A 25629-nucleotide genomic window follows, 5' to 3' on the forward strand; every position below is an offset into this window, starting at 1 on the left:
AACTATAATGATCAGTATGAAGTGATACCTCATTATAGGTGGTTTTTTTTTTCAAATTTTTATTGGAATATAGTTGCCTTATAATATTGTGTTAATCTTAGCTGTACAGCAAAGTGAATCAGCTATACATATACATATATCCACTCTCTTTTAGATTCTTTTCCCATATAGAGGGTATTACAGAGTACTGAGCAGAGTTCCCTCTGCTATACAGTAGGTTTTTATTAAGTATCTATTTTATATAGAATACTATTTATATGTCAATCCCAATCTTCCAATTTGTCCCTCTCTCCTTACCAACTGGCAACCCTAAGTATATCTGATATATCTGTAACTCAACCTCATTATAGCTTTGATTTGCAATTCTCTAACATTCAGTCATGTTGAGTGTGGCCATTTGTGTGTTTTCTTTGGAGCAATGTCTACTTAGAGACATCTCCACTCTAAAGATGATAAAATCAAGGCATGGAGAGGTTCAGTAACTTGACTGCTTTTGACAGACTTAAGACCAAATCCAGGTTTCTCAGTTCCCAGCTCAGGCATCATTGTAAGTAGGATGGGCTGAGCAGAGCCTCCATCTGGATTTCAACCTAGAAAGGGGCTCAGAGTTCCAGCAATGATGGAGAAGAATGATAGGTAGACCTTGGGGTTGGATGCCACTTCTTGGTTTGAAATAGACCCAAATTGTAAATATTTTTTTAAAATAACATATGAAATAATAATATTATTATTATATGTGTAATGGTAGGAATATTTTCTCTGAAACAAGATGGATGAGTTTGAATCCCAACTCTATCAATCAGGGTTGAGTAAACGCTGGGCTGGAAAAAGCACAGGCTGGAATCAAGATTGCCTGGAGAAATATCAATAACCTCAGATATACAGATGACACCACCCTTATGGCAGAAAGTGAAGAGGAACTAAAAAGTCTCTTGATGAAAGTGAAAGTGGAGAGTGAAAAAGTTGGCTTAAAGCTCAACATTCAGAAAACGAAGATCATGGCATCCGGTCCCATCACTTCACGGGAAATAGATGGGGAAACAGTGGAAACAGTGTCAGACTTTATTTTTTGGGTCTCCAAAGTCACTGAAAATGGTGACTGCAGCCATGAAATTAAAAGACGCTTACTCCTTGGAAGAAAAGTTGTGACCAACCTAGATAGCATATTCAAAAGCAGAGACATTACTTTGCCAACAAAGGTCCGTCTACTCAAGGCTATGGTTTTTCCAGTGGTCATGCATGGATGTGAGAGTTGGAGTGTGAAGAAGGCTGAGCGCTGAAGAATTGATGCTTTTGAACTGTGGTGTTGGAGAAGACTCTTGAGAGTCCCTTGGACTGCAAGGAGATCCAACCAGTCCATTCTGAAGGAGATCAGCCCTGGGATTTCTTTGGAAGGAATGATGCTAAAGCTGAAACTCCAGTACTTTGGCCACCTCATGTGAAGAGTTGACTCATTGGAAAAGACTCTGATGCTGAGAGGGATTTCGGGCAGGAGGAGAAGGGGACAACAGAGGATGAGATGGCTGGATGGCATTACTGACTCGATGGATTTGAGTCTGGGTTAACTCTGGGAGTTGGTGATGGACAAGGAGGCCTGGTGTGTTGCGATTCATGGGGTTGCAAAGAGTCGGACATGATTGTGCGACTGAAGTGAACTGAAACTTGGACATGTCACTTAATGTTCCCCTGCCTGTTTCAAAAGTATAAAACTGGGGATATAGAATACCCACTTTCTGACACTGTTATGAAGACTAACTGAGTTAATACATGTAAGGAGCTTAGAATTGTCCCAGCACATAGTAAGCTTCCCTGGTGGCTCAGCTGGTAAAGAATCCGCCTGCAATACAGGAGACCTGGGTTCGATCCCTGGGCTGGGACGATCCCCCTGGAAAAGGCTACCCACTCCAGTATTCTGACCTGGAGAATTCTATGAACTGTATAGTCCATGGGGTTGCAAACAGTTGGACATGACTGAGGGACTTTCACTTTCACTTATAGTAAGAGATCAATATATGTTAGGTACCTTTACAAATAACATTGTCATTATAAAAATAATGCAGAAATCAAGAAGCGCACCCCCTGACCGTGCAAAAGCCAACCTACCAACTAACCTACTCTAAATTCCATTATGCAGACATACCAGTTGTTAATACCTTGCTGTGTATTATTTGAACTTTTCCTGGGTGTGTGTGTGCAACCCATGCATATGATCATGATATACCTACTGCCTTGCAAATTTTGACAATATGTTGTAAACAGTTTTTCTCATCAATAAATACATTTCTATAAAAACTTTTTTTTTTTAATGGCTTCTGGGTCTTCTATGATGTAAATGAATGCAGTCTTTTTATTTTGATTTCTTCCCTCAAAAGAACAACCTTCTAGCAAAGTTGTGACTAGAGGTGATAACACAACATTTATTCTTTTTGCAATCAATTTATATTATTTTATTTCCTCTTATTTGATCCCAGAAAGTAAAGTTGCAGGTATGCACATTTCAGTGTTTGTCACACCAAGCACTTACATGGGCCACTCAGTATAACCTCACAGAGGGCTCTCCAACAGAAGAGGATTGAAACACCACTTTCCTATCTGTAAATTACATGAGTTTATCACAGAGCTCAAGATCATTATCATGGGACTTCCCTGGCAGTCCAGTGGTTAAGACTACGCTCCCAATGCAGGAGGCACGGGTTTGATCCCTGGTTGGGCTAAGATCATGTATGTCATACAGGGTAGCCAAAAAAAAAAAAAAGCCATTATCATTATTGTATATCGAAAATACTTCTCCAAATATAAAAATCTATGGTCACTGTGAAGTTCTTCCAGTAGTGAAAGTGCAGTCGCTCAGTTGTCTGACTTTGTGACCCCATGGATTGTAGTCTACCAGGCTCCTCCATTCATGGAATTTTCCAGGCAAGAGTACTGGAGTGGGTTGCCATTTCCTTCTCCAGGGGATCATCCCGACCCAGGGATCGAACCTGGGTCTCCCACACTGCAGGCAGACGCTTTACCGTCCAAGCCACCAGGCAAGTTTATTCTTCCAGTAGAATAAACATCCAAAAAGGACCCACAAAAGGTAAGAGCATTTGAAAATGGACTCAAAGATACTGCTGGGCACGTAACAGGCAACCACAAACATTAGCTTCCATTCTAGCATCGCTGAAGGGACCAGATGGTTCTAAAGCCCAGGGCGTCCCATACCTGTTGTACATCTTCAGCAAGATCAGAACCACGGTGAATATGATGATGACAATCACCACAACGGCAGCAATGATGGCTCCAGAACCTACGAGGAAGAGAGGAGTGGAGATGGCCAGTGTGCCGTGGAAGTGTTAGTTGCTCACTCATGTGCAGCTCTTGGTGACCCCATGGACTGCAGCACACCAGGGAATTTCCAGGCAGGAATGCTGGAGTGGGTAGCCATTCCCTTCTCCAGAGGATCTTCCCGACCCAAGGATCGAGCCTGGGTCTCCAGCATGGCAGGCAGATTCTTTACAGCCTGAATCACCAGGGAAGCCCAGGCTAGTGTGCAAAAGGAGTCCAAAGAAGGATTTGGAAGGTGAGAGCGGGACCCATATGGTGGCACCCTGCATCCTCCCTGGGTCCAGGAGAGGACAGAATGCCACACTCACTGCTGGAACACTCACTGCGGACCCCAGGAGAGAATCGCTCCAGAGTGGCAGAGCACCTCTACTTGCTGTGTGTGTGAGGGCCCTCAGCACATTACCTGCCAAAATTCTGCTGAAGGTCCAGTCCTGCTTTTATCATCCCCAACATAACTTCAAACTTCTTGCATGAAACAAAACATCCTTGCTTCTTTTTGATAATACAAAAGTAATATGCCATTTTTGTAGATTTATATAATTTTTTGACTGTACCATATGGCATGTAGGATCTTAGTTCCCTGGCCAGGGATTGAATCCATGCTTTTGCATTCAAAGTGTGAAGTCTTAACCACTGGATTGCAAGAGAAGACCCTGTAGATAATTTGGTAATATAAATACAAGCCAAAAAGGAGGGGAGGATAAGACCTCATTGCCCCAAGAACCACTGAGAGTCTACATATGTATACATTTACCAATGTGATCATATTTTTGCATATATACATATTAAATATCCATAACCTTTTGAATAATTTAATAATCCTACGTCTGAAAGTCTATCTTAAGAAAATATTTATAATATGGAAAAATATGCATTTGATAAAAATGGAACCATGTTCCATAAACTGTTTTATAACAAAATATCTTGATCATATTGCTATATATTTGTCTTCATGACTTTTGAAGGCTGTATAGTACTCCATTGGTTGGCTGGCCATGATTTATTTGCCAATTCTTTATTGAGGATATTTATGTTGCATTCAGTTTTACACTATTAAAAACAAAGCTATAATGAATGTCCTTGTAGCTTAATATCTCAGATTCTACTTTCAATATCAGCGCCCAATCCTAATGTCAATTTCTAATTTTAGGTTCAAGATCAATATCCCTTGGAGAAGGCAATGGCACCCCAACTCCAGTACTCTTGCCTGGAAAATCCCATGGACAGAGGAGCCTGGTGGGCTGTGGTCCATGGGGTCGCTAGGAGTCGGACACGACTGAGCGACTTCACTTTCACTTTTCACTTTCATGCATTGGAGAAGGAAATGGCAACCCACTCCAGTGTTCTTGCCTGGAGAGTCCCGGGGATGGTGGAGCCGGGTGGGCTGCTGTCTCTGGGGTCGCACAGAGTCGGACACGACTGACGTGACTTAGCAGTAGCAGCACTAACAGATACACACTACCATATATAAAGTAAACAACAAGGAACTACTGTATATCACCTGGGACTATATTTAATATCTTGTAACAAACTATGATGGAAAAGAATATGAAAAAGTATATATATATGTATATATATATGTACATTCTGAATTATATGTAATTGAAACACTTTGCAGTACACTTGAAACAGTACAAAACTTGAATCAAAAATACTTCAATTTTAAAATGGAAATGTACTTTGTTAAGGGAAAATAAAGTGACTTTGTGCTAAAAAAAAAAAAAAGATCAATATCCTTGCCAGAATTGATATTGAAAGTATCAAGAATCATAAAAAAGGTTCACACTTTAAACCAATCTATTTGATTCTGGATAATTGATCATAGGCAGTAATCCCCAATAAAGAAAAAGCTATATAAATGAAAATGCTTATTACATTCTGAATATTCTAAATATGGAAAAGGTTAAAAAGATATGACATACTTATCCCTTGAAGTATTATACTATAATTAAAATAATGATTATGAAGACTCTGGTACATGGAACACTTATGATGATGTAAAAGCGGAAAATAGAATATGATACTATACACGTACCCACTTTTACATATATATACATTATATTGCAACCATTAAAATATGTACATATAAACATAACATTAAGCAAAAGAAGTCAGATACAAAACATACAGATACATGATTCCATGTATACAAAGTTCAAAACCAGGGTAGAATTAATCTATGGCAGTAGAAATTAGAAAAAAGTGGGTTCCCTTGAGTGGGCAGGGGCTAATGATTGCAAGGAGCACTGGAGCTTCTGGGACACTGATGGTGGTCTGCTCCTTCATCTGGGTGCTGGTTACACAGCTGTGTGCACTCTGTGAAAATTCATCCAGCTGTGCACTTATCATGTGTGCAATTTTTTGCATGTATGTAATGCTTTGATAAAAAGTTTACTTTTGGAGTTTCCTCTTGAAAGTCTAGTGGTTGAGACTGCACTTCCACTGCAGGGGGCACAGGTTTGATCCCTGGTCAAGGAATTAGGATCCCACGTGCCTTCCACAGCATGGCCAAAAAAAGTTTACTTAAAAAAAAAAAAAAAGACCTGTGCAATTATTCATAGGAAGAAAGACTGGGAGGGAAAAAAGGAGGGGGTGGGAAATCCATCATGGAGTGACTTGTTTTCCTTTCCTTCCTGGGAAGTCCAGTGGGTTTTTCAACCAGTGTCTGGATAATTCTTTGTCATGGGGACAAAACACCTCTGTACGGTAGGGTGTTCAGCAGTATCCCTGGCTTATACTCTAGATACCAGGAGCACTTATCTCCACACACCCCCAGTTGGAATAACCAAAAATGTCTTCAGGCATTGCCAAATATCCCTGGTGGTAGAGTTGCCAGATATAATATAGGATACCCATGTATATTAGAATATCTGATAAATAATGACAAATTTCAAAATGCATCTGAAATATTACACGATATATCATTATTCTAAAAATCTATTAATTGTTTATCTTATATTCAAATTTGATTGGTAACTTGTACTTTTACTTGCTCAATCTGGCAATCCTACTTAGGGGGCAAAATTGCCTGGTTGAGAACCATGAAACAGTATTATTCCCACCTTGCTGACAGTAATTCTATCTGCTTTGCATTTCCCTTCAGAACTGTTTTGAGACATTCCTCAGCAGGCTTCTGTAGGTCTCTGCACCCAGCAAAGAGCAGGCTAACACGTGAGACCCCGTCCCAAGAGCGACTCTCTCTGGGTCTCCATGTAAGAGACACACCCTGCCACAAATCCAGCTTCCTGCCAGTACCACAGTCTGGAGCCGATTATCACCGCTCATCACTGCTCCATGCGTGTTGGGAGGCCTGTTCCATTCTCAGAGATATGAACCAAATAGGGGGGCTTCCCAGGTGGTGACAGTGGTAAAGAACCTGCCTGCCAATGCAGGAGATGAAAGAGATGTAGGTTCAATCCCTGGGCCAGGAAGATTCCCTGGAGGAGGCCATGGCGACCCACTCCAGCATTCTTGCCTGGAGAATCCCACGGACAGAGGAGCCTGGCAGGATACAGTCCACAGGGTGGCAAAGAGTCCGACATGAGAGAAACGACTTAGCACACACGCGTGTACAAAACGGACCCAAACTTCACCTAATACAATCAATGGGCTTTCTGAGGAGTGGTCCTCACTTTTCTCCTTCTGGGGGCCTCTTGTTCCTGGCAAAGGTCTCCCCAGGACTAGCTCTTCCCACCTACATTCATTAACTTCTTTGTAAATTGACAGGATGTTTTCGCTTTCCAAAGAAAATATGAAAGTAGTTGCATGTTAAGGTGACTCGCACAGGGCCATTTAAAAAATATTTATTTATTTATTTGGCTGCATTACATCTCAATTGTGGCATATGAGCTTAGGTTGCCCTGTGGCATGTGGAATCTTAGTTCTTTGACGAGGGACTGGACCCCATCACCTGCATTGGAAGGTGGATTTTTAAGCACTGGACCACCAGGGAAGTCCCATCCAGGGCTATCTTACAAGAGATTCAAGTTTCCATTGCCCTCTAAGCCCCCAAACTCCATAATGAAAATAAAAGTAATAGTAGTAATAATAATAATAATAATACTCATTAAGTACTTAGGTGGGCTTCCCTGGTGGCTCAGGGGTAAAGAATCCACCTGCCAATGCAGGAGACATGGGTTCGATCCCTGGGTCAGGAAGATCCCCTGGAGAAGGAAATGGCAATCCACTACAGTATCCTTGACTGGGAAATCCCATGGACAGAGGAGCCTGGTGAGCTACAGTCCATCAGGCCACGACCTAGTGACCAAACAACGTGTTTCATGGGCATGGAGGCTATTCTAAGTTCTTCAAACGGATTATCACTTGTAGTCCTCACACCTACCTATGTGGCAGATCATTAATCCTCCCATAGTACAGATGAGGAAGGGCTTCCCTGGTGGCTCAGTGTTAAAGAATCTGCCTGCCAATGCAGGGAAGAAGGCAATGGCAACCCACTCCAGTACTCTTGCCTGGAAAATCCCATGGACGGAGGAGCCTGGTAGGCTGCAGTCCATGGGGTCGCTAAGAGTCGGACACAACTGAGCGACTTCACTTCCACTTTTCACTTTCATGCATTGGAGAAGGAAATGGCAACCCACTCCAGTGTTCTTGCCTGGAGAATCCCAGGGACGGGGAGCCTGGTAGGCTGCCGTCTATGGGGTCGCACAGAGTCGGACACGACTGAAGTGACTTAGCAGCAGCAGCAGCCAATGAAGGAGACTTGGGTTTGATCCTTGGGTCAGAAAGATTCCCTGGGGAAGGAAATGGCAACCCACTCCAGTATTCTCCCCTGGGAAATCCCATGGACAGAGGAGCCTGGCGGGCTATGGTCCATGGGGTCACAAAAGAGTCAGACACGAGTTAGCAACTAAACAACAGCAGCAGCACAGATGATGAAACGAGCCCAGAGCAGTGAAGTCACGTGCTCAGGTTCACGCAGTTGGCAAATGGCATTATTGAGACCCAAGCACTTTGTCTGCAGAGGCCACACTCTTGACCTTGACAGCAGGAGCTAAAGACAAACTCTGTCCCACCCTCGATCCCCTGGCCGCCAAGCCAAGTTGACTTACTCTTGTACAGAAAGTCTTCTCCTCTGGTGGTCATGTTCAATGAGAAGATGGTGTTACCCGCCAAAGGGGTGGCTGTGGTCATCTCGATGTGCTGAGAAGGAAGATGAAATTTTGGTTAAAACCAGTTATTTTATAATCCCTGTATGATGCCTCTTTTGGTCTTCATCTGGGTGACTGGAGAAAATATTTAAGTATGTAGTTTCTCTTCAGTTAGTTCAGTTCAGTTGCTCAGTTGTGTTCGACTCTTTGCAACCCCATGAATCACAGCACGCCAGGCCTCCCTGTCCATCACCAACTCCCAGAGTTTACTCAAACTCAGGTCTATCGATTTGGTGATGCCATCCAGCCATCTCATCCTCTGTCGTCCCCTTCTCCTCCCACCTTCAATCTTTCCCGGCATCATGCTCTTTTCCAATGAGTCAGCTCTTCGCATCAGGTGGCCAAAGTGTTGGAGTTTCAGCTTCAGCATCAGTCCTTCCAATGAATATTCAGGACTGATTTCCTTTAGGATGGACTGGTTGGATCTCCTTGCAGTCTAAGGGACTCTCAAGAGTCTTCTCTAACACCACAGTTCAAAAGAATCAATTCTTCGGCGCTCAGCTTTCTTTATAGTCCAGCTCTCACATCCATACATGACTACTGGAAAAACCATAGCCTTGACTAGACAGACCTTTGTTGGCAAGTTTCTCTTAGCAGCAAGTAAACATCAGGCCTTTTACTATATACTATGGGGGTCCACGGAGAAGGCAACGGCAACCCACTCCAGTACTCTTGCCTAGAAAATCCCATGGACGGAGGAGCCTGGTAGGGTGCAGTCCATGGGGTCTTGAAGAGTCAGACATAGCTGAGCACTTCACTTTCACTTTTCATTTTTATGCATTGGAGAAGGAAATGGCAACCCACTCCAGTGTTCTTTCCTGGAGAATCCCAGGGACGGGGGAGCCTGGTGGGCTGCCGTCTATGGGGTCACACAGAGTCGGACACAACTGAAACGGCTTAGCGACAGCAGCAGCAGCATGGGAGTTCCAACTCATTGGAAAAGACCCTGATGCTGGGAAAGATTGAAGATAAAAAGAGAAGCCGGCAGGATGAGATGGTTGGATAGCAACACCGATTCAATGGATCTGAACATGAGCAAACTCCGGGAAATAGTGGAGGACAGGGAAGGCTGGTGTTCTGCAGTCCATGGGGTTGCAAAGAGTGGGACACAACTTAGCAACTGAACAATGAACAATGGAGAGTTAAAAATAAGGTTTGACATTTTTAAAGATTCCATTTTTCAAAGCAGTTTCAATTTATTCAACAATATTTATTCAACTCCTCCTAACTATGTTTCACACCAAGTATCTAAATTGATCTTCTGGAGAATGTGTGAGGAAGGTTATTGTTGCCATTTTACTGATGAAACTGAAGCCCTCCATACCACATGGAGCCCCAAGTTACCCAGGAGAACTGAACCCAGGGCATCTGTTGCCCATGCTAGTGAGACTTTGACCACCCTACAACAATGCCTGAAATGCCTCTCCCGGTTTCAAAATCTTTACAATGTAAGCTGGGGGTGGGGGGAAGCAGCTAAAAAAACTAACTATGATGTATGATATAAGCAGTCAGTGAGATGAGCTATTGGGTTGTGAAGAGTGACTTCAAGATGATTAATTTGAATGGGCCTTGAAGGATGGGCGTGGTTTGGGCTGGGGGTGGGGTGAGAGGCAGCTGAAGTTGTGCAAAACCCTCCAAGCAAAGAGGGCATCTTCTTTGCACAAGGCTGCTGTCGGTGCCTTCACATGTGGCATCTGTCAGCTCATTTAATGCTCTCAATCATTGCATTTTTCTGCTGGGAAACTAACTGAGGCTCGGTGTGGCTGAGTGACTCGACCATGGTCCCCCAGCTAGGGAGACGTGGAACTTGGCCCGAAGGCCAACTCCTTGCCTCCAGAAGCTCGCATTCTGGTGAGCGTGAGAGACCCTGGGTTTGATCATGGCATTCCCAGGCTCAAAAAACAAGTCATCTCCCCAGTACCCACACCTGAATGTCTGACAGTGAAAGCCCTTCACTGGCTGTTTCCAACCTCCTTTTCAGCCTCCTGGCTCCCCACACCAACCTCTGTCAAATCGTTGGGACAATGGGCCACTCCGTCCTCCCACATCACTCCCGGTCTTTGCTGTCTCTGAGCTGTGGCTACAGGCTTTGGCTCGCCCCAGGTCTCCTACCTGTGCCAGCTCGTGATGGAAACAGGGGCCAGCACCCCCTCCATTGGGGTCACCTGCAGCCAGGCTGGTGGCTCTGGTGGCTACGACCTGTTCCCGGCCAGCCCTCCCATTCTCAACCACAGAATGACCCCGTGTGGCTGGGCCTGCTGATCCACAGGATGGGCTCTGCCTTCCCCATCTCTGCCTTCCTTTAAGTCTTGAAGTCCTGCCTCAGTCACAGACCCAAGCCCCGCTTTGTCTGTCCCTTCCTCCCCCGAACCAGATACTCAGGACTTGGATGACTCAGGCTCCCTGAAGGACCCCTCTGTGGCGCTATCTGACATCCCCACACTGGCCAACCTTCTGGCCTGGCTGAGCTTCCTGTCTCCAGTCCACCTTAAACAGGCCTGGGTTGCCAGCCATGCTCTGCTGCCCACTCCCCCTCCAAAAGGAAGCTTCCAGATTCAGCCCGGTCACCTCCAGGAAGACTTCCCGCCAGACGGAATCCACCCTCCTGCCCTCCGCTCTCCCACAGCAGCGCTCAGCAAAGATGCACTGCCACGGCCCGTGCCTCCGTTCTGGGTCTGGCAGCCAACTTTCTGCATTCATTGTCAGGCCCTTGAGTTAGAGACTGCTTTTGGCTTTTTTCCCACATCTTTCTGCCTCCTTCAGATAAAAAGAGTCTGGCTCTCCTCACCTTTGTGGGTGGAAGGACCTGGGTGAGTGGTTGAACTTCTCCTAGCTGGGTTTGCTGTTTGTAAAAGGAGGCAGCTTTTCCCAAGGGAACTGAGGGTTCAAGGTTAAGTATGGAAAGTGCTTTTAAGTGCTCAATAAGGGGTATCCCTTAGGATTTCAGCGGGTATTAGTGAATATTGGCTGAACTAATTAGATAAAGTGAAAGTGAAGTCGCTCAGTCGTGTCCGACTCTTGGCGACCACGTGGACTGTAGCCTACCAGGCTCCTGCGTCCATGGGATTTTCCAGGCAAGAGTACAGGAGTAGGTTGCCATTTCCTTCTCCAGGGGATCTTCCTGACCCAGGGATCGAACCCAGGTCTCCCACTTTGTAGGCAGACGATTTTACCATCTGAGCCACCAGGGAAGTCCAAACTAATTAGAGACAGGGGCTCAAAACAGGAAAAAAAAAAATTCTTTTTATAAAAATAAGTATGGACCAACAAGAGAACATGGAATAAAAGTCTTCCCCAACCTTCCACCCCCAACTCCTACTCCCAGGGAGAGGTAGCTGAACTGCTCCCTCCCGCAACACACACCGCTATCTTGGCACATAAAGACTTTTAATATGCATTTGCCTAAACTCTCTGCTTCTGTCTCCACCAATATCAAGCTGAGAACACTCACCAGTAATGCTTTCTCACAATTTCCCCCCTTTTTTTTGGCTGCACCTTGCGGCTTGCAGGATCTAAGTTCCCCAGTCGGGGATTGAACCCAGGCCCATGACAGTGAAAGCACCGAGTCCTAACCACTAGACCACTAGGGAATTACCCACAGTTCCTTTTAAAAATAGAAAAAAGAGGCAAATACGTGGCCGTTGACCAAGGGTCACCTAAGGAGAGAGAGATGGCATAATCACTAGATAAACTAAACCCTGTCGTGGACTCATTCCCCGTTAAACCAACAAGCACAGAATTGATGGAAGCCATCATCTGAGCGTCCGCCATGTGTGAAGACCCTGTGCCAGATATTTTTATCCATCCTCTGAGTTCATTAGCAAATGCCATGTAAACTAGGTCTTCCTTCCCCTTGTTTCAAACGAGGACCCTGAGACTTTATGGCCTGAGTGCTGCAGGCTTGGCAAATGAACCCAGCACTGCAAACTTCGAAGCCTGTATCCTTCCCTCTGCACCACCTGACCCTGGCACACACCGGGGGTGGGGGCAGGGGCTCAAGACCAGTCACTGCAGGAACCCGCACACGTGCACACAGACACATACTGACCGGTGACGGAGCCGTCTAGGGCCACCAGGGCACAGGCTCCTCCGCAGGCCTTTCAGGGTGACCTCCTGGGTGCCGGGTTCCAGGAGGGACTCCCTTTCGGATGGGCCCGGCTGCTCCTCTTTCTGAGAGAAGAATGAATAATCCCAGAGCATATCTTGCCTCATCTAAGGGCCAAGGGCTCTCAATTACATCTCTGTTCCTACCACATCAGAGAAGGTGGGAGGGAGGGTGGTGGAGTGTTGATAGCCAAGGGTGTGGGTGTTTTCATGTGTGGGGCCCCTGTGATTCTTGTTAACCAAGTGAGGTCCAGCAGGGAGATGTCAGTGTCAAGTATGTCCATGACCAGGGCCCATGGCCACAGAAAATGGGGGAGTGTACAGGGAGGTGAGGCTGAACTTTATGGACAGAGGTTAATTTAATAATAATTTACCATGTGCCCCAGGCACTGTACTCAGTGATCTATGTGAGAGGTCTCATTGAATCCTCATATCTGTCTGATTAGAATACAGTCACTGTGCCCATTCTACAGATGGGGAAACTGAGACTCAGATCAGAGAAGATATCAATCTAACTTCACAAGGCTAATATGTAGCTATGCTAGGATTCAAGCTAGGGTTTGTCTAATTTCACCGCCCCGTCTCCATAAACTCTCACTAGACTGGTCCCCAGACAATGTACAAGGTGCAATGGCCAGCATCTGGGGGCCAAATCAATGTAGGGCTTTGATGAGAAGGCCCTCACAGGCTGTGGAAGAGAGGGCAGAGCTCTTGATCTAACCCTGACCCAGACTGGTCCCTGACCTTGCCTATACTCAGAACCTTTGTCTCCAGCAGAGCCTTAATCATATTTACAGAATCTACAAGGAGCTGTTGTTTCCTAGGGTTGTTTACACATGGTTGCATGTGGGAGGTCAGTTTGGGAAGAGATGGAGAGTCATGACCATTTACTCACTGAACCATCCTTTTCTGTTCCTTGGTCAGGTATAAGGTCATACTGAGTGAAGTGGCTCAGTCATGTCCAACTCTCTGCAACCCCATGGACTGTAGCCCACCAGGCTCCTCCGTCCGTGGGATTTTCCAGGCAAGAACACTAGAGTGGGTTGCCATTTCCTTCTCCAGAATCTCTTCGCGACCCAGGGATTGAACCCGGGTCTCCCATACTTTAGGCAGATGCTTTACCGTCTGAGACACCAAGCAAGTCCATAAGGTCATAACTTGAGGATCAATGTTGCCAGACCCCACCTGTCCAGAATATCCCTCTCCCTTCCGCTCTGCCTCCATGGTATCCTCCTCTGTCTGGCCTAGCCTAGATGTTCCTCCCCGGATAAGAAAACCCAGATGCTATCAAGCCTGGCAGACCGCCACCCAAATGGCCGACTATAACTCAGAATCGGGAAGCCATGAATGCCTGAGACCCGCCAAGACACTGGGATTGATTTCTCTCATTCATCTGAGAGATGGGAGATTCAGCATGACTTGGTTTCTTCCACAGACAAAAACCTAACTACTCCCAAGCTGTCCCTTAGGTTAGTGGTATGGTTTAATTGTCAGAAAAGTAACTTTCATTTTGGAACCAAAATCTCTTCCCTTGTGATTTTAACACATTGGTCCTAATTCTCTTCCCACAGAAGTAACCTATATTACCTCTTACACATGACAATGGTCATGTTTAAAAGCCCTTACACGTACAAAAAGTTAAAGTTCTATGAATGGAACAGTGATGGTAGCTGAAATCAGCATGTCATTTTCACCTTCTACCAGTAGGCGGCAACAGCAGTCGGCTATAGTATGCCCCTCTGACCTTAACCAACAAATGATCGGTAGACGTCCAGTTGGGCTTCCCAGGTGGCTCAGTGGCAAAGACTCGCCTGCCAATGCAGGTGACGGGGGCCTCAGTCCCTGGGTTTGATAGATCCCCTGGCATAGGAAATGGTTGCCTGCCCCGGGATTGTTGCCTGGAAAATTCCATGGACAGAGGAGCCTGGTGGCTTATAGTCCATGGGGTTGCAAAGTGTTAGACATGACTGAGCACGTACAAATGTCCCGTGAATCCAACCTGTTTCTAAGTCGAGATGCTTTCTGCCCTTGAAAACAGAAACTATATGTTCTCTGAGGATTTTATTCTCCAGGATAAATATTCTCAGCTTCTTCAAACAGTCTTTAGTACCCCTCATGAATAGGTTCCTCATTTCTCTATGTGTCAGTATCTTCCTTAAATAAAATACCCCAAAGCAGATGCTTGACTCCAAAGGGGACCTGAACTGTCCAGAATGACATTTTTCTTGACAGTGATCAGACCTGAGCTTGAATTCAGTTATTTACTAGCTGCGTGACCTTGGTCAACTTTCTTCACTTCTTAGTTTTCTGATCTAAAACAAGAATTATAGACTCCACGGGGTCATGTGAGAATTAAATGAGATAAAACATGTGATACATTTAGCACAGGGACTGGGCACAAAACTATTGATATTACACTGGATTAATGCAAACAAATAGCTCCTTAGCTTTTCAGGCAGCCACAGCCCACTGCTCCACACACCCTGCTGAGACACCACCCCCAAACCTTTTCTTCATTTATCTTGTGCTTGTTTATGTTCTGTCAAAGCCTAGGACTTTCTACACTCAGAGTCCTTTGGAACTAGAAGGCAATGACAGCTGTATTACACTTGGTGACGATCCTATGATGAGCTGCGGTCTAGTAACCAGACCTCCAGGACACTCTTATGCAATTGTCTTTTTGAACTTATGTGCAGGACTTTGCACTGATTCCTGTTAGCCTTGACCTTGTTGATTGGGCCCTTAGGAGAGAAACTCCAGCTCCTGCTGGTGGTTCGAGAACTCTTGATGTTACTGTGACAAAGCACGTGGTCTGGGAGCTCCGGACCTGGCAGGGGCTTTGGGGTCAGGGAGTCCTGGGTTTTAATCTTGGGATCCCTGCTGACCAGCTCTACAAGCCAAACCACTTCTCTAGGCCTCAGCATTCTCATTTATAAAACAGGAAAAACAGTCTCATTTATAAAACATTTCCTATCTTGTGGGGTTCTGAGAATAAATGAGATGTTATAACTGCCCAGCACAGTGCCTGCAGGAGGAGAAGGGGGTGACAGAGGATGAGTTGGTTGGATGGCATCACTGACGCCATGGACATGACTTTGAGCAAACTCCAGGAGATAGTGAAGGACAGGGAAGCCTGGTGTGCTGCAGTCCATGGGGTTGCAAAGAGTCAGATACTGAGCAATGGAACAATGAACAGTGCCTGCTGGATGGTGGGTGATCGGTGAACGCTCATCCTAGCTCCTTTTCTTTTTCCCCTCCTGTCTCCCAGTCTGTGTTCCCCCTGCTCTTCTTGGAGCCCCCAGTTCTCCACCTGATGTAGTGTTTGCTGTGCTTGGTCGAGTTCAAGTATGAACAAAGAAGTCAGGGAGCCAGACTGTAAAGGCTGATATCCCAAGGAGGGGATCTGAGGAGAGACTCAGCAGAACATCCAGAACACTGACCTTCTCCTCCATCTCCACCGAGGGCAGAGACAGAGGAAAGAGTGAAACCAACCCCAAGCAGGCAAAAGTCCTAATAGGACTGGTTAGGGCCTGGGGGCTGCTGGGCGTGCCGGGAAAAAGCATTAAAGAATTCTTAACCTGGGGTGAGAATCAGGAGACATGGTTTCCTTTTGTTACTCACTTGCCATAACACTTTGGAAAGTCATCGTCTTCCCTAGACCTTGATTTTCCCACCTGCAAAATGGCCTAATTTGGAGACGATGTCTAACGGCCTTTCCAACCTGTGGTTCTAGGGTATGGACCAGCCATTCATAGCTGATCTCAAGAACCCGCGTCTTCCTAAAGCTCATCTTTCTTTGTAGCTATCGACTCGGGGGATATTGGATGAGGGAAGACAGTGTGTACAAGTCAGGATGGAAGGCAGGAATCCTTCCTGGAAGGTAGTTGGGACTGTAATAAAACGAGGAGAACTCTACAGAGGGGTTTGACATGGCAGCAGATTGCATATTGGACCCTTTAGTAAGTTCGTAAGTATTAGTCGCTCAGTTGTGCCCAGCTCTTTGCGACCCCATGGACTGCAGCCCACCAGGCTCCTCTGTCCATGAGACTTTTCAGGCAAGGATACTGGAGCGGGTTACTATTTCCTTCTCCAACAAATAACATAGCCAGCAGTATTAGTAAAGTCACAAGTAAGACTTAAGTTAAGAGCTTCTATTAGATGTAGCCCAGTATATCTCAGGTCATCTGACTTAGTCTACTCTGTAGAATCTTATCTTCCAGGGAAATTATATATTGGCAACACTGTCTATAAGGCACATAGCCCAGTTTTCTAGTGTTACTAGACTGATTATCCTTAGTATGATTTAATTGTTTCCAACACAGAGGAGACTTTAAACCTAAATTACCATAGCCTGGTGTTATAGGAACCTCCAAATGCTTTGTTGAGTACATGGTGATCCCAGTCTGCCTGAATCCAGACTGGCTCCCTCCTACACCCTCCATTCCTGTTGGGTTCCATATCATCTCCCCCCACTCTAATTGCTCTGCCTGTACTTGGCTCTGTCCCCTTATGTGTCAGAGGTCCCAAAGGTGGGGCTGAGTTGGCATAATGCTACCTTGAATTTAGTCCCCACCCCACCCCCCCACAATTACATACTGAATATGTTCCTTGCTGTTGGTTCTCAGAAATTAGGAAGCCCATTTCTTGTTCCATTTATCCATCTACTCTTCCATCCTCCCATCCACTCATCCACCCACCCCCCCACCCACTGTGCACACACTCATTCTCCCACCTGTTCTGTCCACTTTCCGTCATTCATTCACCCAGCACCCACCATGTACACAGCTCTGAAATGATTCAAAGAGGGGCCATGGGGATCATGTCTCTACAGCTCAGGCAAAGAGGATGAGAATATTTCTTTTAAGAAAATTTCCTTCTATCAGTAGTTAGTGGGGGGTTATCCCCCTCTTGCCTGGTCCAGCCTTGATCATAGAGAGGTAGCTGATTAACATCATATTGAAGTCCTTTGGAAAAGGCAGTGGCCTGTGGATCTGGAAGTCTGGGTTCTAGGTTTACCACATCTATTAAGTTTTTTTTACCCACCTGTCAATTTCAGGCTTGAACATCCTGTGTTTCTGATTTTTGTGGCCCACATTATATAGAAAGATGCCGCAAGGAGCTTCCCACCCAAGACCTGCAAGTCTAAGTTCCATGTACAAAGTTACAGATGGAAATCCCAGACAAGAGTGGTCACAAGGCGGACTTATGCCTGGTGCCAAATGGGAGGCATAGGGTGTGCCAGGAGTCAGTGGGAGGAGGAGACCAGTGGGCGTCCTGGTTGAGACTGACTGAGAGCCGGAATGTGACCTATGCCTTCCATTTACCCCTCAGTCTTTGGGCTCAAGCCAAGGACCCAACTTCCAAGGGTCCTCAAATATACCTGAGCTTCTATATAAATCTCCAGGTGTCCCACTGTCCCCAAGGGAAAAAAGGCACAAGGGTAAAGAGTTGATGGCTCTATGTGAATATGTCAGAGGAAAATAATTCGACCCCAACATTCTGATCAGGAAGGAAAGGAAACTAACATTTAAGGGGATGCTAATGAAGTGTCAGGTGCTATGCATTCACGTGTTTTCTCACTTAATCAACATGACAAGGTGGGTCTTTTATCTCCACTCTCCTGAAAAGGAATGGAGGCTCAGAGAGGTTAAGGGACTTGCCTAAAGTCTTAGAGCAAATGAGTGAGATGCTCAATCTCAAATTCAGATCTACTTCCAAACTGGAGTGGCTGCCTAGTCTTCCAGGAGGTAAGCGATTTTTCTGGGGCTACTCAGAGGGTCAGTGGCCCTGCTGGGGCAGGACTCTTAGTATTTTTACTACGTGTGGGGAGAGAGGAAATTAGCCAAGATGGCATGTTCAGGCTCTCTCACCCCACGTTTTGTAAATAATGACTGTGTAACAGCTGAGCGCATTAAAGCACTGCGCATGCGCATCACGAGATACTTGGTCACGTGCTACTTTGTGCAGTAGGCCTGCGTGAGCTCCGCCTAGAAAACGGCGGTGACTCAGCTGTGTCCGTGGGGTCAGCCAGGAGAGAAGAGAATGTAGCGTGTGTGCTGCTACGGCCGCGGTGCCAGCCAGGAGAGAATAAACCCATCAGCAATTCCTACAGCTCCTTGAGTTTTCCTCCAGCTTCCCCGCTTGCACCTTGTCTACCGGGTTCAACGAACCATTCGCGTAAGTGAGATACAGCGAGACAACTGGCGTCGCAAACAGTGCGAACAGCGATACACTACGTGTTGATACTTTGAGCCCAGGAGGTACCACAGAACTCAGAGAATGGCAGGGTTTCTCAGCCTTGGCACTGTGTACCCTTGGGCCACAGCATTCTTTGTTGTGGAGGCATCTTGTGCATTGTGGGACTGGCCTTTACAACCAGATGCCAGTAGCATCCTCCACCTACGACAACAAAAAATGTCTCCAGACGTTTTCCAGTGTCTTCTGGGAGGCAAAATCGCCCATGGCTGAGAACTACTGGAGGAGAGCTATAGGCTTGTCTCATAACAGCTTCCTAGCCTTTCTATTCAAAAAGGTCTAGACAAACAGGAAAGGTCCCATCTGTACTGACATCTGTGGGTAGACCACCGGTAACATCAAGGATGAGGGTGATGATGGTGGTGGCCACAAACACAGCAGCTGTCATTTAGCAAGTGACTACCATGTGTCAGTTACCACGCTAAACACTTGTATGTATCTTCTCACCTACATTATCACTATTTTCCAGATAAAAAAGCCCTGAGGTTCAGAAAGGTTAAGTGACCCATCCAGGGTCTCAGTGCTAGTATATAGCGGAGCTAGGATGCTTGTTTCCTACGGCTGCCATAACAAAATTACAACTTATAACACAAATTTGGACTTTCCTGGTGGAGCAGTGGATAGGAATCCACCTGCCAATGCTGGGGACACAGGTTCGATCCCCGGTCTGGGGAAGAGACTGAGGCTCAAGAACAGAATACTATAAGAAAAGAATATTCTAAGAACAAGAAAGAGTGCTAGGAATTTAAAATATGACAAAAGTAAAAGTTCAATAGAAGCATTCGAAGACAGCTGAGGAAATGTCTCATAAAGTGGAACCAAAAAAGACTGAGAGAGAAAAAAGGCAAAAACAAATTACTCCAGGAGGTCCAACATTCTAATGATAAGAATGTCAGAAGTGATTAAGTGGAACAAAAATCAAGGGAAAGCAATTACCAAAGAATACCTGGAAATTTCCCAGAAATGAATGACATGAATTTTCAGAATGAGAAGACTGTGGACTCACCAGAAAAGTGAATAAAAAAGACGCACAACGGGGCTCATCATCATTACCTCCCAGAATGCAGGGTGTAAAGAGAATGTCCCACACATCTATCAATTATAAAAAATAGCAAGGTCAAATATCCAGAAAAGGATCAACACTCAGATGAAACCAGATGAACCAACACTCAGATGAATGTCCATGGATTTGACAGCAGCAGTCCTGAAGCTCTGAGCTAACTCTCCAAAATTCTAAGGGAAAATTATCTCCAGCCTAGAAGTGGACAGAAGCCAAACTAAATATTGAGTGGAAGGGTAGAAGAACAACATTTAGGGGCAGAAGAAGCTTCACACAAAAAATCCAGCCCGCCTCATGCACCTTTTCCTGGAGGATTTGCCCCGTGAAGGCGGAGGCGTGAACTGCATGAGACACTCAAAGGACCCAGGGACCAGGGGGCGCCCGGATGATGCCAGGGGTAGCCAGTCTGACTAGGAGGAGGAGGGAGGTGCAGGAGAATTCTGCCAGTCAAGAAAAAAGTGAAACTGGTCGATTTTCTATGTGTTTGTTCAGAGTGAAAGGAGATCCACTCTTCTGCGGGAGAGTTTGGGGGATGAACTTATGATGGAAAATCCAGCTCCTCCAAAAGGCACCTCCCTTCCACTCCTCTTCCCACAAGGTTTCTTTCCCTGATTCCCCACACCTTCTGTGGTGATCCTAGGAGGCAGCGCCCATGATCAGTGGATTTGGTGGAAGCCACTCTGAAAATTCTCCTGACAAACGAGAAAGCTAGGGGCCAGCGAGGGGCCCAGGGCACACAGACAGGAAGGTGCGTTGGTCGTTCACTGGGTACTCTTTCCAGAACTCCTTTCTGATTCGTTCAAGACAAGATCAGTAACAACAATAGCAAGAACCAAAGACAACCCGAAGGAACCCTGGCCGGTGAGTGCACTTAAGTCCCACCTGGACCAGTGTTCCCCCCTCAGCTTTGCCCTCAGCCACCCTGCCTGGTAACTGCCACGTTTCTAAAACACACCAACTGAGGCTTCTGAGTTACTTTTCATTGCTGCCACTGAAGCAAGAACACAGAGATGTAACAGTGTGTAGACCGTGGGTAGGCCACTGTGAACCTCTGAAGGAAAATAAATTGGGCTTGGGAGTGCAGAGAAGAAACCAAACCCAAGTCTCTTCAGAACCAGGTGCCCTGACCTCCAATGCCCCTAGCTAGCTGCTTCTTATTTAAGAACCCAGGCCAGTGCCGTCCTACAAAATCCAATCATCTGAGGTTATCCCTGATGTTGACTTTTCAGAGGTCTGCCTTTGATGCATGGTCTCTCCTCCACCTTTTGCAAGGGCTTGGCTAACCTCCGAGTCTTTGTCATGAAGGAGTTAAGGATGAACGCTGTCTGCAGCATCTGCACGTGACTACAGAACGAGAGGAAACCTGGTGCTGTGCAGCCGCTACGTGACGTTCTTCCTTTGCAGCTCAGTGTCCCAGCCTATGGCGCTCACCACCTCACCGGCTCAGCAGGCTCACCACCCAAACCCCAGCGTGAGGCCTGACGTGGGAGGGCAGGGACCCTGGGCTGGAAGTTAGGCGTCCAGGGTTCGAGTCTTACCTCTGTTACTGCCGTGCTGTGCGACCTTGGGCAAGTCACCTGTCCTGTCTGCACCTCAGTTTGCTCTCCTGCAGAGAGCTCAGGCTGGGATGGTGACTTCCCTCTCACGCTCCCTCCATCCTGCGACTCTCCTGCCTCCCCAGTTTGGTTCAGGACACAGCACCCCCCACACCCTCCCCACAGCTCGCCTGCCTCCCACACCTTCCATTCCAGAAGGAACGGCCCTCCCCTTTCCTGTCTGTGCGGGGGGGCCTGGCAGGCGCTGGGCAGCAGACAGGGACAGGAGGTGCGGGAACAATCCTGGCCATTCAAGCCGCCCGCCCGCAGGGAGCGCTGGCCCGCAGCCAGTCACCACGGGCCCCAAGATACAGAGGGGCGTTTGTCTGGGGGACCCAGGTTTGCATCTGAACCTTCGTGCTCTCCTCTCCCTCCCTCTCAGGTGGCAGCTTTGGTAGGAGGTGGGATGTAGGCAGCTCCTCTAAGGGCTGGGAAACTGGACAGGAAGAGGGAGGCGGGAAGAAAGGCAGGCGAGCCACGTGGACAGGGTGCCCACAGTGAGGGCAGCGGGTGGGCACCGTGGGGGTGCAGGAAAGGGCTTTGGACCAGACAGGGGCCGTACGTAGGGAGGGGCGTGGGAGCGGGGGCTCGTTCCCCACCCTCACTGACTACGAGGAAAGGACCCGGTGAGCAAGGGGTCCCCTTCGCCTGAGGCCTCAGTTTCCTCCGCTTTCATATGGGGTCAGATGACTTCTCTGGTGGGGGTGTGGGTTGGATGCCCGGTAGAGGAACTAAGATCCCTCATGACTTGTGGACAAAAAACAGAACATAAAACAGAAGCAATATTGTAACACATTCAATAAAGACTTTAAAAATGGTCAACATTAAAAAAAATCTTAGAAAATAAAATGGGGTTGAAAATTCCCTGGCAGTCCAGTGGTGAGGCGTCTATACTTTCACTGCTGAGGGTGTGGGTTTGATCCCTGATCAGGGAACTAAGATCCCATAAGCTGAATGGTGCAGTCAAAAAAACCCCCAAAAAACTTGGGACTGATTATCCCACCTTATGCTGTAAATCAAATAAGATGATGAACTTGCAAAGGGCGTGGTCTAGGGAAGAAAAGCATTTGGACTCAGGGGGACCTGGGTTCAAATCCCACCTCTGTCACATCTAAGTTGGAGGCAACTTATTTACCCTCCAGGAGCCTCATCTTCCTCATCTCAGGGAGAAAAATGATATGTGTGCCGCCAGACAAGATCATAAGGATCAAATAAGAACCAACAGGAAGTACCCTGCCCAGGATATGCGGTTGAATGAATGAAGATGTGGTCAGGGCTGCGGTGTAGCTTTTGCAGGCTGTTTCCACCCTAAAATGGATTCCCACCCCCCTCCCGATTTTAAAAGAAATTAAAACATTTAGATGGCCTTGTATCTGCTCTGCCCAGTGGGTAAGTCGGCCTGGTATTGGGTCAGGGTCCTGGCCGGGCTGCCCTGTCCCAGGAAGGGCCCCCAGTGCCATCTCTGAAGCAGCTCTAGTGGGTCACTGACGCCTACCCCCCACCCCCCAGAGCTGAGCCTGTGGGCGTTTGTTTTTGCCATTATCTTTGTTTCAAAGCAATATGAGCCTTGTTGCCCATGGCTGTCAGGTCCCAGGAGCTCAGCAGGTGTGGCAGCAGGGAGAGTCCAGAGGCCCTGGGTGTGTAGGTCAGCCTGGCTTTCAAGGAGTTGGGGTTGGGGTGATGGGCACTTAACACTCACAATCACCACTCGTCCCTTTTGGGACCACCTCTGTGTTGACTCATTGGAAAAGACTCTGATGCTGGGAGGGATTGGGGGCAGGAGGAGAAGGGGACAACAGAGGATGAGATGGCTAGATGGCATCACTGACTCGATGGACGTGAGTCTGAGTGAACTCCGGGAGTTGGTGATGGACAGGGAGGCCTGGTGTGCTGCGATTCATGGGGTCGCAAAGAGTCGGACACGACTGAGCGACTGAACTGAACTGAATGAACTGTGTCTAGCCGGAGAAAGCAATGGCAACCCGTCCAGTACTCTTGCCTGGAAAATCCCATGGATGGAGGAGCCTGGTAGGCTGCAGTCTATGGGGTCGCTAAGAGTTGGACGCGACTGAACGACTTCACTTTCACTATTCACTTTCATGCATTGGAGAAGGAAATGGCAACCCACTCCAGTGTTCTTGCCTGGAGAATCCCAGGGACGGGGAGCCTGGTGGGCTGCCATCTATGGGGTCGCACAGAGTCAGACACGACTGAAGCGACTTAGCAGCAGCAGCAGCAGCAGCAGCAGCAGCTGTGTCTAGCACTGTACTTGGGGCTTCACATTCATGATCTCCTTTACCCCTCGTCACACCCATTCTGCTTGATACCCAAGGAAACTGAAGCTCAGAGACGTCAAGCAATTCACCCAAAGTCACAGAGCAGGGTAAGCATCCAGTCTTCAACTTCCCAAACCAGGGGCCTCCCGGTACCTACCCCGCCATCTGTGAAGACTCAACGGGAACAGGGAAGAGGCTTGGAGGGTGTGCAGAACGTGGCAAGGCAGTGTGAGCCTGGGGTCCAAGAAAATACGAAAATGAGCAGGAGAGCAGTGCCAGGAAGGGTGTGAGAGGTGTGTCAGGGGTTGAGTGTGCTAGGGACACCTCCTGGGGGTGGTGGGCAGAGCAGGGGAAGGAGGCAGGGCCAGCGTGCCAGCTTTTGCCTCTGTGTTGATTTCTTGAGCCAGCAAGAAACTCAGCCAGGCAGGGCTACTGCCAGACACGCCTGTAGGCACTTTATTTTCTCTGAACTGTGGAGGGCCGCACCTGTTTCCGCACACACCGAGGCAGATCCCGTGTGTTCAGGGAGCACCGCCCCTGAAAGAGGAGCTCAGAGTCACCGAGGAGGATTGCAGGCTGGGGGCTCCGGCTCTGACATTCGCCAGAGGAGGGAGATTTCTGCTGGGAGCAGGGCGCCTGTCTCCACCCAGTCACACGGCAGCCAGGGGAATGGGGTACGCCCTGAGTGTGACCTTTCTACCCAGAGCGGACAGGTTGGAGAGGGCTCACTCCACTCAAAAACCATCAGCTAGGGACTTCCCTGGCTCTCCAGGGGTTAAGACTCTTTGCTCCCAATGCAGCGGGCACGGGTTTGATCCCTGGTCAAGGAACTGAGATCCTACATGCCACATAGTACAACCAGGATAAAAGAAAAAATCATCAGCTTCACGGCCACCCCAGAGAGCAAGCTTTCTAGAAACAAATCTGACTCTGGTCACCTCTGCTTAGACCTTGAGTGACATCTCACCAGCTAAGATGAATGAAGTCCAAACCCCTCAGCATGTAGACCCGTGCTCAGACATGTGGTAGCCGCTGGCTTCAGGCGGCTGTGGAGTCCTTGAAGTGTGGCCGGTCTGAATTGAGATGTGTTATATGTGTAACATACCCGTGGGACATCAAAGACTTTAGCACATAATAAAAGAGCTAAGTAATTTATATCTTGCTTATCTTAGTAAGTTAAAAAAAATATTGATTAGACGTTTGCTAATATTGGGATTGTTGTTGCTGTTCAGTCGCTAACTCGTGTCCCATGCTTCGGACCCCATGGACTGCAGTACACCAGGCTTCCCTGTCCTTCACCATCTCCCGGAGTTTGCGAAAATTCATGTCCATTGAGTCGGTGATGCTATCTAACCATCTCATCCTCTGTCACCCCTTTCTCCTTTTGCCTTCAGTCTTCCCCAGTGAGTCATAGGCCCTTCGCATATATTGGGTCAAATAAAATATATTATCAAAATTTAATCTGTTTCTTTTTACTTTTTTAATGTGGCCACATTTAAAATTACGTATGTGGCTCATAATGTACTGAACTACACTTATTTATATTCTGTCCTTTCTTTGCTGCCTCTCCTACCCACATTAGCTTATTCATTGGCTCCTTTTTTTTCCTTCTTTCTTTGGCGATGCCACATTGGTTGTTAGTTCCCCAACCAGGGATTGAACCTGGGACCTTGGCAGTGAAAATGTGAGTCTTAACCAGTGGACCACCAGGGGAGTCCCCATTTGTTCATTTCTTCATGCATGTATTCATTCAGTGCTGCTGCTGCTAAGTCGTTTCAGTCATGTCCGACTCACCATATGCTAAACACTAGAGGCAATGAGGAAAGAATATAGGCCTGGCATTT

General features: G+C 47.1%; 1 protein-coding gene across 3 annotated transcripts in view; it reads right to left on the reverse strand.

Annotated features, from left to right (window-relative positions):
* The window catches only part of NCMAP (non-compact myelin associated protein), a 51328-nt gene that overhangs the window by 5052 nt on the left and 20647 nt on the right, over positions 1-25629 (reverse strand). Inside the window, exons 1-3 of one of the 3 annotated variants that reach the window (XM_061393118.1) lie at positions 21453-21772; positions 8397-8487; positions 3205-3289 (exon numbers count right to left, since the gene is read on the reverse strand). In XM_061393118.1, the coding sequence (XP_061249102.1) occupies positions 3205-3289; positions 8397-8478 (167 nt within the window). In that variant the 5' untranslated portion in view covers positions 8479-8487; positions 21453-21772. Of the gene's footprint in view, positions 1-3204; positions 3290-8396; positions 8488-12543; positions 12961-21452; positions 21773-25629 lie in introns of those variants that run through there. The other 2 variants (XM_061393116.1, XM_061393115.1) reach the window with 2 other exon arrangements.

Source organism: Bos javanicus, chromosome 2 (assembly GCF_032452875.1).
Source record: "Bos javanicus breed banteng chromosome 2, ARS-OSU_banteng_1.0, whole genome shotgun sequence".
Lineage (NCBI taxonomy): Eukaryota > Metazoa > Chordata > Mammalia > Artiodactyla > Bovidae > Bos > Bos javanicus.